This window comes from Gossypium hirsutum, chromosome D12, assembly GCF_007990345.1.
Source record: "Gossypium hirsutum isolate 1008001.06 chromosome D12, Gossypium_hirsutum_v2.1, whole genome shotgun sequence".
In the NCBI taxonomy this organism is placed as follows: Eukaryota; Viridiplantae; Streptophyta; class Magnoliopsida; order Malvales; family Malvaceae; genus Gossypium; species Gossypium hirsutum.
In genome coordinates, this window is record NC_053448.1 from 14,690,491 (window position 1) to 14,704,767 (window position 14,277).

General features: G+C 33.2%; 1 protein-coding gene and 1 long non-coding RNA gene across 2 annotated transcripts; both read left to right on the forward strand.

Moving 5' to 3' along the window:
• The first annotated feature begins 515 nt into the window (after positions 1-515).
• Positions 516-3,178, forward strand: LOC107942367 (aminoacylase-1-like). Its single transcript, XM_016876023.2, is given in 4 exon segments — positions 516-543; positions 1,416-2,014; positions 2,017-2,110; positions 2,647-3,178. Coding segments are annotated over 4 exon segments (1,008 nt in total). The 3' UTR covers positions 2,934-3,178.
• A 606-nt stretch (positions 3,179-3,784) lies between these two features.
• Positions 3,785-4,973, forward strand: LOC121224696 (uncharacterized). The gene is made up of 2 exons (XR_005922435.1): positions 3,785-4,083; positions 4,630-4,973. It is a non-coding gene; the product is annotated as an uncharacterized lncRNA (long non-coding RNA).
• Positions 4,974-14,277: the final 9,304 nt, after the last annotated feature.

Genomic DNA, 14,277 nt, shown 5'->3' on the forward strand with positions numbered 1-14,277 from the left:
AGAAGAAAAATGTATGATTCCCGTAAGTAATATATGGGAGGAACCTTATGTATTTTCACAATCCACAGACTAACTGATCAGACAATGTGTAGTAGCAGATGAAATGGAAGGCATCTTGCTAGGATGTTAGAGGTCACCATGTGGGGGGCATTTTGGAGGAAGGAGAACATCACAGAAAATTCTTCAGTTAGGATTTTACTGGCCTACAAAAATCAAAGACGCCTACAAATTTTCTCAACAATGTGATAAGCATTAGTGACAAGGAAACATATCAAAGAGGCATGAAATGCCATAAATTGGAATTTTGGAGGTAGAAGTCTTTGGTGTGTGGGGCATTGATTTTATGGGTCCATTTCTGAGTTCTTTCGGTAGTCAGTACATTATCATAGAAGTAGATTATGTATGTAAGTGGGTAGAAGTGATAGGTTTACTAGTCAATGACATTAAGGTTGTAGTTCAATTCTCACGCAAGAATATTTTTTCTTAATTTGGAACCCCTAAAGCATTTGTTAGAAATGAAGGATCGTACTGTTGCAGCACGCAGTTAGAGGTAGCATTGATAAAATATAGTGTCAAACATTGAATCTATTTGACATACCACCCACAAGCTACTGCACAAGTAGAAGTATCAAATCAGGAAGTCAAATAGATCCTGGAGAAGACAATATCCTAAGTCGAAAAGATTGGAGTACGCGATTGGATGATGCATTATGGGCATATAAAAAAACGTACAAAACTACATTGGGTATGTCTCCATACATATTAGTTTATGGAAAAAATGTCACTTGCTAATCAAATTAGAGAAAAGAAGCTTGTTGGGACATTACAGAATCGAATTTAGATCCCCACTTATCCAAGGAAGCGCGCCTATTTCAATTACATGAGTTAAAAGAATTTTAATTTGTAGCATATGAAGCAAAGCTATATTAGGAGAAAAATAAGCTAAAACATAATGCCATGATCAAGAAACTATCTTTCACATCAAGACAACAAGTCTTATTATTCAATTCATAACTGAAATTATTTTAGAGGAAACTGGGATTAAGATGGACAAGGCCATATAGTGTTAAACATGTATCTCCTTACGGAGTAGTGGAGCTAACAAAAAAAGAGGGAGAAATATTCACACTATGTTTGGTTTGGTGTATTGGCTATGCCAATACACCCCTAATCGGTGGGCCCCACCTAATCCGACTATATTCCGTTGTTTGGTTTGATGTATTACTAATACGTGTGTAATCCATTACCTTCCTAATCGGTGAAAACCACCGATTTCTATTCCCCCTCTTTTGTCCAGATTAGCTACCGCTTCAGCAAACCTCCCTGTTTTACCCTCCCCCGATCCCCTTTGTTTCTCTTCTGTTCCTTCTAGCTTCATCCGCTTCTGGGTCTCCAGGTTACTGCAACTGTATAAGAGAAAGGCCTTTGTCTTCTAATTTCCTCATTCCGCACTTCGATTCTCTCTCTTTGCGGCATCTATCATAGGTATGGCGACAGCCATTGCAGCCCTTGCCAACGCGTCATTGTTCATCTTCTACTCTTTTCTTCACTTCTAAGCTTCACAAATCCAACACCATCCCCGACCCAAGATGAACAATCCCAAATCATATCAAGGTTCCAAGAATACCTCCGAATCAACACATCCCAACCATCCCCGAACTATAAAAAATCGACCCAATTCATCCTATCCTTAGCCGAATCCCTTTCTTTAGAAACCCAAGTCATAGAGTTCGTCCAAGGAAAGCCGCTCGTTATCCTCAAATGGCCAGGCTCCGACCTTTTCCTTCCTTCTATCTTAGTCAACTCCCACACCGATGTCGTCCCTTCTGAGCGTTCGAAGTGGGATTATCATCCTTTCGGTGCCCACATCGATGAAAATGGTAATATATTCGCTAGAGGCTCCCAGGATATGAAGTGCGTGGGCATGCAGTATATGGAGGCTGTTCGTAGGTTGAAGGCTTCTGGGTTTCAGCCAAAACGGTCACTTTACTTGTCGTTTGTCCCTGATGAAGAGATTGGTGGCCATAGATTGGTGGCCATGACGGTCTTGAGAAGTTGGCTCAATCCGATGTTTTCAAGAATATGAATGTTGATATTGTGCTTGATGAAGGTAAACCAGATTTTACTTTTTAAAATTTATTAAAAAAATTGTAAAACCATGTTTTGAAATGGCTGATATAGTTAATAGTTAATAGATTGGTGGGCAATGCTTCTTGTTCGTTATTGAGCTTGCCGGTGAGGACCTGAATTTGTAAGTACAATAGTTGGGACTTGGGTATTTGTAGATATTTATTTAATTTTTTTCAGATAATATTTGTATTTGGGTACTTTAGTAAGTGGATTCGGAATGGATGTGGATATTAATGTTCCTATATCCATTATCTGAATCTGTTTTGGGGAATAAGGGATTTGGATATCCAAACTATTTAAAAAATTTTATTTTAAACAAGTATTTGGACTTACTAAATACTGATCTTAGCGGATTTGGATATCTTAGTTATATTTGGATTTGCTGCGGATAGTAAACAGATTTAGATTTTAAAGCAAATTTGCGGGTTTGAATTTTATTGACATTGCAGATATCTGATCCGCTAGTTGGCCGTATATCTGTTAGTGATGATAACATAATGTTGTTTTGAGGAACAGGGTTGGCTTCACCCAATGAGAATTACAGGTTATTCTATGGAGAGAGGATGCCGTGGTGGCTGGTGATAAAGGCTACTGGAGCTCCTGGACATGGGGCGAAGCTTTACGACAACAGTGCAATTGAGAACCTTTTCAAGAGCATTGAGAGTATCAGGAGGTTCAGGGCTTCGCAGTTTGATTTGGTCAAAGCTGGTTTGAAGGGTGAAGGAGAAGTCATTTCGGTTAACATGGCCTTTCTGAAGGCTGGAACGCCTTCTCCCACAGTAAGTCTCTGTAAATTTAGATAATTAGTTGCTAAAATCTTTACTTGTTAAAGTCCTTGTAGTTAGTTTACATGCATTGCTATTAGTTATGATTTCACTAGATATTTTCTTAATAGTATAGCTTCAGATATTTATCATAAAAGCACAGAAGATAACCAAATTTTTGCTCATGTCTCAGGAGCAGTCTATAACCATACTTGTCACTTGGCTTTGACGCACTAGAACTTTAAGAGCCCTAATGAGCTTATACCGATTCCTTTCCTCAAACACTTTGGAAAATTAAAGAAATAGATAACCTTTCTTTTAAAAAACAAAATGTTAGTGTATGAATCTTTATACAAGACATGAGGAGCATATACTCTTTGACAAGTAATATGAAGCATCTCATGAGGCTTTTACTGGATATGAAATGTTAGTCATGCACATTGATGGAATAGAAATAATTTCCTAGTGACTCAATAGTGGATTTTCTTGTGTCAATTTGATGTCTTTAACAGTAATTATTAAGTATTAAACAGTAAACTCAATAGAGTGCCATGTTATCAAACTTTTACATTTTTCAAGTTCAAAGATCAAAATGGATCTAGTTGTCAAGTTCAGGTAAGTTCAGGTACCAAAGTGGATAAAAAAAAGTGAGGTTCCAAAATGGACCTAGTTGCCAAGTTCAGGGATCAAAAATTGCATTAACCCTAATAAATATGTTAAGTATATATGAACATGGAAAGCTGTGGCTTGATTGCATTGTTTCATTGAAGATGGAAAACAATGTGCATTAATCTATGTTCCATAGTTCCTTAAAGCACTCGGTTGCTAGAGGAACTAAAGGACTAAGCTTTCTGTGCTAAAAATGCTGGACCATTTAATGCATGGTCAGTTAGGCCTTTTAGCCTACCTTTCTCCTTTCCGTTACTGCACACATTCATTCTGCTGGTCTATCATCAATTTTGTTGCCATTTTGCATTCATGGAAAAAAAGATAGTTATATATGTAATATCTATCTCAAACATACGTGGGTTCTTTTATATTTTTCTGCCAGGGTTTTGTTATGAATTTGCAGCCGTCTGAAGCAGAAGCTGGTTTTGATATTCGAATACCACCAACAGTTAATGCAGAATTCTTGGAGAAACGGATAGCTGAGGAATGGGCACCTGCTTCTCGAAACATGTCATTTGAGGTAGAGCAAGTGAAACACTTCTCTCTTAGAAAAAATGGCATTCTGTAAGAATAAAAGGGTGGTGTACTATGTTTTTGGGATCTGTTAGTACAAAATTTCATGGCATCCTGCAATATATTTCTTGAAATCAATATGATTATGTCCTGTGGTTTGTTCAATATTTTGTTCTGCTCATACTGTCAGTTATATGACCTTATACGCATCCCCTCTCCCGCTTTTTGAAGATAGTGACACTCGTCAACTTGTATCGATTTGATATCATCTGAGTCACTGTCTAAATACAAGATCAGTGCATTCCAGGGGAAACAAAGGCGATAAATATTAGGAAAAGAAAAAAGCTGCCCACTTGTATGAGTTTCTCATGGTGTGTTGCTGTTTGTGTATTATAAATAATAGGACTAAATTATAAATTTTCAGAAAAGTATATTATAAATGAAAAAGGTTCATGCAATTTCATTTTTCTATTATTTCATTTACGGAATGTGAATGAGCTTATACAAAGTTTGGAATTTTGACACAGAATATAAACTCTTTTACTGTCTCCAGGGTATTATGGAGAGTGTGGAAAAAGGGGAGGTTACATGGAGGTTACTGGGTTTGGTGCTGATGTGAGGGAGCATATATACAAATTAGCATCTGTGAATGTGTGTTCTAACATCACTGGTCAAATTCTTGCTAGTCTTGTAATGAGTCCACCTAAGGTTATATCTTTTGCCATTTAAAGCCAGTTATCTGTTTGTATTCAAATGACATTGGATGTATGACATAGGACTAAATAGATTTTGAGCTTTGACAAGCTGCTTATAAGCATTGTTTCTTATAGAAGAAACACATTATTGGAGAAAGCTTTTGAATCTCCCAACTATTGGATTTGGGTTTCTTTTTGACAATTTGTTTATTGTGCTTTTGTTTAGATGATGAGAAAGGAAAGTCAAGAATTATATTTACTCGTTAAGTTAAATGAAGATATTTGTAATTTAAAAAAATAAAAATTCAATATAAATTTAAAATAAGAGTTAGTGGCAAAAATTAATAAAATTTAAATTTTAGTGGTAAAATTCAATAACATAAAAATTAAGTTACAAATTTACTCATATTTTTTTAAAAAATAACGGCAAATATAAATAAAAATAAAGTACAGTGACAAATTTCAATATTTATCTATAGTATGATGATAATTTCGCACTTTAATACTTTTTAAGAAAACAATATTTGAATTTTTTAGAATGGTACGGTAAAAAAAATTTTAAAACATAATTATTGTGCCAGCTATTTTAAAATTTTTACCAAACACAATTTTTAAAATTTTTAGATAATTTGGTAAGAAATTAACTGTATTCCAATTATTAAATAATATGGTAATTTAAAATAATTTTAGTACAAGATCATATATATCTAATATAATTAATCGTCATTAATTTGAATTTATATTAAATAAGTAATTGAAAATATATATTTTATTAAATTATATTTAATAATAATTATGTTAAATTATATTTCATAGTATTATATATTATGATTTTAGAAAATTCATATAAGAATATTTAATATTAAGAATTTTATTAAATTATATATTTTAATTAAAATATATTTAATAGTAATTATGTTAATTTATATTTTACAGTATCATATATTATGATTTCAGTAAATTAATATAAGAATATTAATTATTAAGAATTTTATTAAATTATATATTTTAATTAAAATATATTTAATAAAAATTATGTTTAAATATGATTAAATTATTTATTATTGATAATAATAATCTTATTATAATTTAAATAACAATAACAATAATCATTTACCAAAACAAATTTATGCTAAGGGTATTCTAGTCATTTTAATTTTTTCCATTATGCTATTACACCTCTATTACATTCAACCAAACACAAGATTACTATTACGCCTCTATTCCATTACATTCAACCAAACAGTTGATTTGCTATTACACCTCTAATCCAATACACCTTTAATCCAATACACCTCTAATCCAATACACCTCTAATCCAATACAGCGAACCAAACGCACCCTCAATGTTAATGGGTAGAGATTGAAACACTATATTGGGGGCAACATTGAGAAGGTTGGAGAAAACTAGACCTTGGAATGTCAAGTTGTGATGGAGGTGGAAGAAGAAATAGAGAATTGAAGTAAAAATTAGAGCTGGGATATAGATGAATCCAGAAGTCACACATAAGACAAGAACCAAATTTAAAGTGTAACATATTGTATAGTGACAATATCTAACTTTGTGTTTTGTGTACAATAACAAGCTAAAAATTAGGGGATGAATGGGGAGTTGCATGAAAAAATGCGTGATTCTTAAAATCCAAGGCAATGTCACGACACAATGCTTGTAGTGTTGCGTCATCAAATTTTGAACACCTTAACATTACTAAAAGTAGGGCAATGTCACAACACTGACTTGCGATGTCGTGACATGATACTTTCGAATGTGAAAATCCAAATCGAAAGGCTTGTGTCGTGACATCCATAATCATTGTCACAATATTAAACATCAAAATAAAACCATAGAATACTCGTAGTGTGATGTCGCGACATTGAATCTTAGTGTCACGACACCACATCAAATTTGTATGATTTTCTACATATTTTCCCGTAATCAACCAGCTTTCCTTCTATAAAACTCATCGATTTAGCCCTAAAGACATTGATTAAACCCATTAAATACACCCCTAAGACACCCTTAAGCACTTACCAACCCCAAAGAACATCCCAATATCTTTCTCTATTATTTTCCTATCCTCCATACAAAACTCTTACTCTTCACAAGTGATGCTTGCTATTCATTATGGTTGCACACATCAAGAGAACGTTTTGCCAACCACACAACGTTCAATCAAGAGGTTATTGTTTCTAAACTTCAACGTACTTAAATTTGTTTTACGACATCTAGATTTATTGCTATTTGTGTTTTGTAAAACAAATACACCTATTTTATTGTAATGGCTGCCAAACATACTCAATGAATGCCATGCGATGAATTGTCGGTTGTCGATAACTTCTTAAACCTGGAAAATAATGACCTCAATGCACATATTGAATTTTTTAAATGGAAACCCATTATTCAAGAATGGGGACTCATATTCCCAACTGATAGTGGAGGTGAAGTCTAAACAATGGTGCATGTTCATAAGTGGGAAAATTTTTGCAAACACCCCTCTAAACCGGCTTGCATCCCGGTGGTTCAAGAATTTTATGCATCTCTCAAAGAGTATGAGGATAAAATACCATTGGGTGAACCTTGTTCTTTTGCCACTATTAGAGGAAAGAATATTTTAATTTTGGGTCCAGAAATTTGGAGGTTTTCTGAGGTTCTCTTTACATATATGATTTCATCTAGAGAACTGACCTAAATTTGTGCCTGAACGTTAGCTTGGAGGAAGTAATAGATTATTTAACCAAGTGGAAAGGAGAATGGAAAAGAGATTTAGCCACTAACTTGCCGATATTCTTCTATCCATCAAGCATGATTCCTTTAGCTAGACTATTGGTACAATTTGTTTGGTCCCACTTATACCCCACAACAAATAGTTCTAACATCACTACTTTTCTAGCTACAATGTCACATATTTTTTGCAAAAAGAAAAGGTTTGTTTAGAACATAGATATACACAAGCATGATTCGTTGCATCCGTGACGAAAAAATGGAACTCTTCTTTCAAAATTTTATCACCGCCTTATGGAGAAAGGCAAAGGTCATAGGACAGTTGGAATGGTTGTTACGACCATTTACAAACTCAGTTTGAAGCTCTATATATAAGTAACTCATCGCAACACACCAAAAGCAATTCAATGAAGGAAAGAGGACACAAGCAACACAAAAATAAGACATACCACCTTTGAAGAAACAAAGGACGTCGAACCGTTGACAAAATAAAGGCACCAATCCTACTCAAGATGTTGAATGGATAAAGAAATGGATGCATAAGATAGAACCATTGTTCAAGGATTATGTGAGACGATGCAAGTTGAGGATGCCCAAATTTCCATCCCTCGAAGTTAACCAATTGCAAGATCACGATACTGATGAGGAAGAGGACCTAGAAAAAGAAAATAAAGAGGACGACGATGATGATGGGGACACGAAAAAGTCAGAAACCAAATTCGACTAAGACAATAATTAACTTTTAACCTTTTTAAATATTATTCTTTAGTTTCAAGTAGTTTATTTTAAGACTTTAATTATTTATTTCATTTGGAAACTAGAAAAAATTATTTAATATTTTTTCAAAAATAAAAAGGGTAAATAAATAAAATAGTTAATTAGTTTATTTAAATTTTTAGGACTTGTGTTTTTATTTTGGATAATTTTATTTTTTGTTTGGACTTTATGTATTTATTTTTGCATTAGTTTTATTTTTGTGTTAGTTAATATCTATGTAGGAACCCCGTACAATATAAGGCACTACATTTTGGAGCTAAGACGACATGAGAAGGACCACCTGACCACATTCGAGGAACTTCAACACTTAGACTGGGTAGTCTTTTCTCTTATTTATGGGGCACAAATTAAGGACAATGTGTCAAATAAAGCGTGGTGGGTAACATAGAAATTCTTCAAATTTTTCAAAAAATATTTTATGTTTTTTAGTTATTTTATTTTAATTCGATAGTAATTGATTTTAGGTTATCTAATATTACACTATTTAGTTCATTTTGTTACACTGTGAATAAGTGATAGAGTGTTAGTACACCAAATGATAAATAGATACATAAAAAGCATGTGTTTATTTGAATAACAAGTCATTAGTGTGTTAATATTTAGTTAATTGTAATCTATGAATTGAGATGCTTAGTGATGACCTCAGGTATTGTTTGGTAGACATTTCTGAACCGAAAGGCTGACCTTAATGTAAAATCCCTAATACCGTAATTTTGAGCCTAAATCCATAATTCTTTATGAACCACAATGGAAGCCTTAAGCTTTAAAATATAATCTCTTGATCCAATTTTCTTGGTCCTTGCACGAACTTGACGTCTGGCCATTGATATTGGGGGTTAGGTAGATACGACATGGTGGATTCCAAAATAAAGAAAAATAAGAGTGAACCTAAGGGATAGCATAGTATTGTGATTATAAGAGTCTTATAAACTTGAGTGTAAATAAAAAAATCACCAAAAGAAAAGGTTTGAAAAAGGCTAAAATAGCCGAGCGAGAAGTTTTTGGGAAAATAGGAAAGCAAAATAAGTGAAAAAAAGAAGAAGAAAAGAAAATACTCATAGTTGCACATAAGTCTTACTAGGAAAATTGTATTCGCTAATATTTTACTATACCTTAGGAATTAGAGAGAAAGGTAGGTGAGCGAAGGGGATATAAGGCAATGAGCTAAAAGGTTTAATCGGGGAAGTATCGGGGTCAATATAATGTACCAAACTATTTTCGTGCTTAAACCGTTTTCTGTGTCTATTATTTGATTTCGAACCAACCTAAGCTATAGAACTTTACAAGCCGACAAGATATATGTGACCTAAGTGATACGATTTATGGATGAAAATTGACTGAATTTTGACATTTCTAATTGCTTGTATTTTTCGAGCATGAATATATATTTTGTGTACCTATTTCGATAGATCAATGTACTTAAGACTCTTGAATTTTTTTTTGTTTTGTAACTTTATGAACTAATATGTGTGATATTAAAGGTCAAGAGTCAATTGTATATTATGTTAGAGTTACTGATTTATTCGCATTGTTCTGTGTACATAGCTCCAAACTAATCTTTGTATGTGGCATGCTCAAGCACTATTTGATTTTATTTTCTTTTGTGTATGTGTGTTTTTATTTTGTTGCTTAAGGACAAGCAACAACTTAAATGTGGGGGAGTTTGATCTACCATAATTCATTGTGGCAAATTAAGGTCTTTCTGGCACTTACCGAACTTGTTTTCTAGTATTTTTATATGTTTTTTTCATTTTTAGTTTTCAATATGTTATGTTTAAGTTATGCAAAATAAGTATTTTTACGCAATTTTGAGTTATACAATGACCTAATGGGCCACTACGGGCCTAGACATGATCTAATGGTTCTCTCTAGTGTGTAGGACATTGTTTTTAGGCTTAGAAGATGAAGGATGACTGCAACGTTGTAACACTAAGGAGTGGTGTCGCAACACCGAACTTCGAAGCCAAAGTACCCCGATTTTGAAGGCAGTTTTGTGACACTAGGCGATGAGAGGAAATTTTAATTAAGGGTACTTTAGTCCAAATAATGTAACTTAATCAACTTTTGGGGCTATTTAGTAATCCTAATTAGGTCTACTTATAAAATCTATAAATAGGCATGTTAGATATCATTTGAGGAGGCTTGGCGAAGTGAGTCGTTTATTTATTTTAGGGTTTTACTTTAATTTTTTATTTTCTTTCAAAATATTCCTTTACATTATTATTTTTCTTGTTTCAGATGGATTCAACTTTGATCCAAGGCTTTAACGTAGTAGTTTTTCATTATTTTGTTGTTGATTCCAATTGTAATCAAAATGATTTTCGTGATTGTTAAAGGAGATTTCACTTATGAGCTCAAATCGATATCAAAACGAACTTGTTTCTCTATTCCATACTTTTATTTAATTTACTGTTTTGTATGTTAAATATGAGTTTAAGGATTAGTGCATCTAGATCCATGAGGAATTAATTTCTTTAGTGAGATTAACGAATGAGTGTGTGAATAATTAACAGATGAAATAGGGTTTGAAATTTGGGTTGGTTTGTTTAAATTATGTGTGATTAAACCTTAGGAAGTGATACCCTATGAAGTAATTTAGGATAAACGAGATTGAGAGATATGTTTACCGAGTACCTCATAATTTATCTCGGTGAAGAAAGGGAGGTCGAGAAGTAAGTGTGTATTGGTCGATTACTTAAATAGTTAGAGACTGAAAGATAATAACTGGTTAATTAATAGCTAACTTAATAAAACCTAAGTTTTGAAGTTAATTAGGAGCTCTAAAGTGAGTTGATCTCCTACTTGTTTTATTGGATTTATTTCAGTTGTTAATTGGTTGAGTTTTAGTTTCATTATTTTTTAGGTTAATTTCATTAATTGATGTTAATTTGATTTTTCGTAATATAATTCTAAATTTATACTATTTAGCCGTATTAGTGTAGGGAATTACTTTCTATTTAATTCAACCTCCATGGGTACAGTTCTTAGAATGCTACCCAAAGTGTTTTATTGTAAAACAAATCTATATTACAATTTGACCCGTATAATTGCAAGCATCACTGTTTAATTAATTATCCATTTTTCTGTAGTATTTCTAGTCTAGAAATTCACGCGTCTAGCAGCGATCACCCCCTCCTTTTTCTCTTATCTCTACTCCTTTGTCACCTTCCTTTCCTTTCTTCTCCCTTGTTTCCCTCACTTACCATATTCTCTTTCTTTGACTAGTTACTAATTTAATTTTGAAAAGGTTGGATTAGTTGGACCAAAATTGAATGATATGAGCAAGTACTCGATAGATACTTGTAGTAGACTCTAGACTTAGAGAAGTGTTCATACAAAAGGAAAATAATGCAGGGTACCATATTAAGGCCTATAGAATCAGGAAAGGTTACTTGAGGTTTTTGCTATAAAAAGAAGCAAACTATTTTAGAACTCTTCAGAGCAATAAATTGAGTATGATTTTGTTGAGCCATTATTGGCAGTAAGGGTAGATTCCTAGTAATCCTGACCTTTCATATCAACATCGTATATCCCTTATCCTTTGCTGTAGAATCTTTGTCATAGCATTCTTAGTTGTTTATTTGTTCATTTATTTGTTATTCGCATAGTTATTCTTATAATTGTCATTACATTTTTACTCTTGCACTGCCATAGCATTTCCAATTATTTATCAAGTACACATGCTATGCATATCATTATTCCTTTAAATTAACACTGCATTCTTACTATTATTTTTTCCATAACATTAATCATATTTCATTATAACTTGACCACTTTAGTGCCTCAATTTGATCCTCATGGGAACGATACTCACTTATCACTTTATTACTTGATCCGACGTGTATACTTGCAAAATTCTAATATCATATTCACACGCGATAGTATGTCTAGAGGCAGTGAAGTTGTTGGTGCCATTGCCAGGGAGGCAACGTCAATAGTTTAATTTTAATTTTTTGGTATCTTAATAGAATAATTAGGAAATTGGTACATTATAGATACGAATTTTAAATCCCAAGTTACTAACATTTCTTTATTTCTTTTTTACTTTAGAATACAGGATGACATTTATGTAATCAAGAGAACTCACGATTTAAGTTCTCCTTGTAGATACATAAAACAACTTATGAGGAACAACACTTGTTTGTTGATAAATAATCATAAGAACTCTGATGCAAGCACTAGGATCATTTTTTGATACGGACTGGTTGCGATCTAGTATTACTCATCCCATTATTCATATTCTGCATTTTGAGTTAAATCGTTCCTTAGTAGCGTGGATCTCTAGTATTTTCAAATTTACTGATCCTAAGAAAGAGGATCCCATAGCCTTCATACGAAAATTTGAAAATTTATGCAACATTGTCGCTTACATTAGAATTCCGCCAGACAGTATCAAATTATTATTAATCCTTTTTTCATTTGACGAGAAAGAAAAAGCTTGGTTAGATGCACTCCCACCTGATATTATTACTACATGGACTGGTTTTCTGTAGTTATTCCTTTTTTGAGTCTTTCCTATGACTCAGGTACTCAGCATTTACAAAAAATCATTTCAATTCAAACAATACATTATTGAAACATTAGAGCAAGCCTGAGAGAGATTTAAAATGATTATCGGGTCAATGGCTGTAACCCCCTAATCCTGGCCTAAACGTTATCGCCAAATTTTGAAGATCACATTGGCTATGTTGTTGCCGTAGAAAATCTTTTTACTCTTTCTCTTAATAATTGTCATCATTTTAAAATGTCATTTTCATTTATTTTAAAAAAACCCAAATATTGTCAAATTTGTTATCTTTAAACTCAAGTATTGATGGTTTACAGAAATCGTCATATTTTTAAATCTGCAATTTAATGATCCAATAGCACACCAATAATATGGACAAGCCACCATATTTTTAAATCTGCAATTTAACGATTTCAATGCAAAGCTTTTTCAGAAACATTGTAGATTTAAAAAAAAAGTTCCTACCCATCTCCGCTACACACCATAATGAGTTCCCCGAAACTCATCCATCCAATAGCACACCAATAATATGGACAAGCCACCAGATGTAGCAATCGAGCTGCCAGAAACAAAATATTGTGGTCGAGCCACCAGCTAATGCAGGTACACTTCCAGGTATAAAATATTATGGTCAAGCCACCAGAAATTGCAGATTATTAAACTGCTAGAATATTCCTCCATAGAACATTATCCCAACCCCATGCATGTGATATGGCATACAAAACTTAATTTTAGTAGGCATGCTTTACATGCGAACCTGTAACACCCCAAACCCGAACCAAACGTTATGGCTGAATCTGACGTGTCACATCAAAGTGTCGATCAAATACTGAATTTGTCATTAAAATTTCATTTCTATGTTTAAATCCTTTTGCTTGAGTTTAGCAAATCACCTCGTCAAAAATGTTTACTTAATGTCTAGCATTAATACTTTAGGTTGTTCCAATCGCGGAAGCTACTAAAGTTTCAAATGTAAAAACATCTGTTTTTAAGTGTTTTTGGAAAATAGTTGTAAATTTTGAAAATTCATGTTTAGCAGTTTTAGATAAGGAAATCTAAATCCCTTTTAAAAATTTAATCCCTCAAAGGCCTTATAGCCGAATTAAAACCCAAAATATAAAATTTAAATAAAAAGTCTACAGCAGAGAGTTAGCGATCGTGTGGCCACTTCTGAGTCTTTTTCCGCTCCAAATCGCTTAAGGCTGGGGATTACCTACACAGTTAGACAGAACGTCTAAAAGCCATAAGTATTGCAGCAACGCTACCAGATAACAGAACGGCTAAAAGCCATAAGCAGAAAGGCAGTAAGCCTTGAACAGAACGGCTTCAAGTCATACACTTCCTCCGTCCATATTAACCCAACCCCATGCAGGATGACATGCCATAGTAACATACATGAATGTACGATGTCATGATTCGAATCAATCGTATCATTCACAGTTAGTCAATCAAACCATAGCACAAATCAGTCATTTACCCTCGAGGGGAAAAATAGTCATT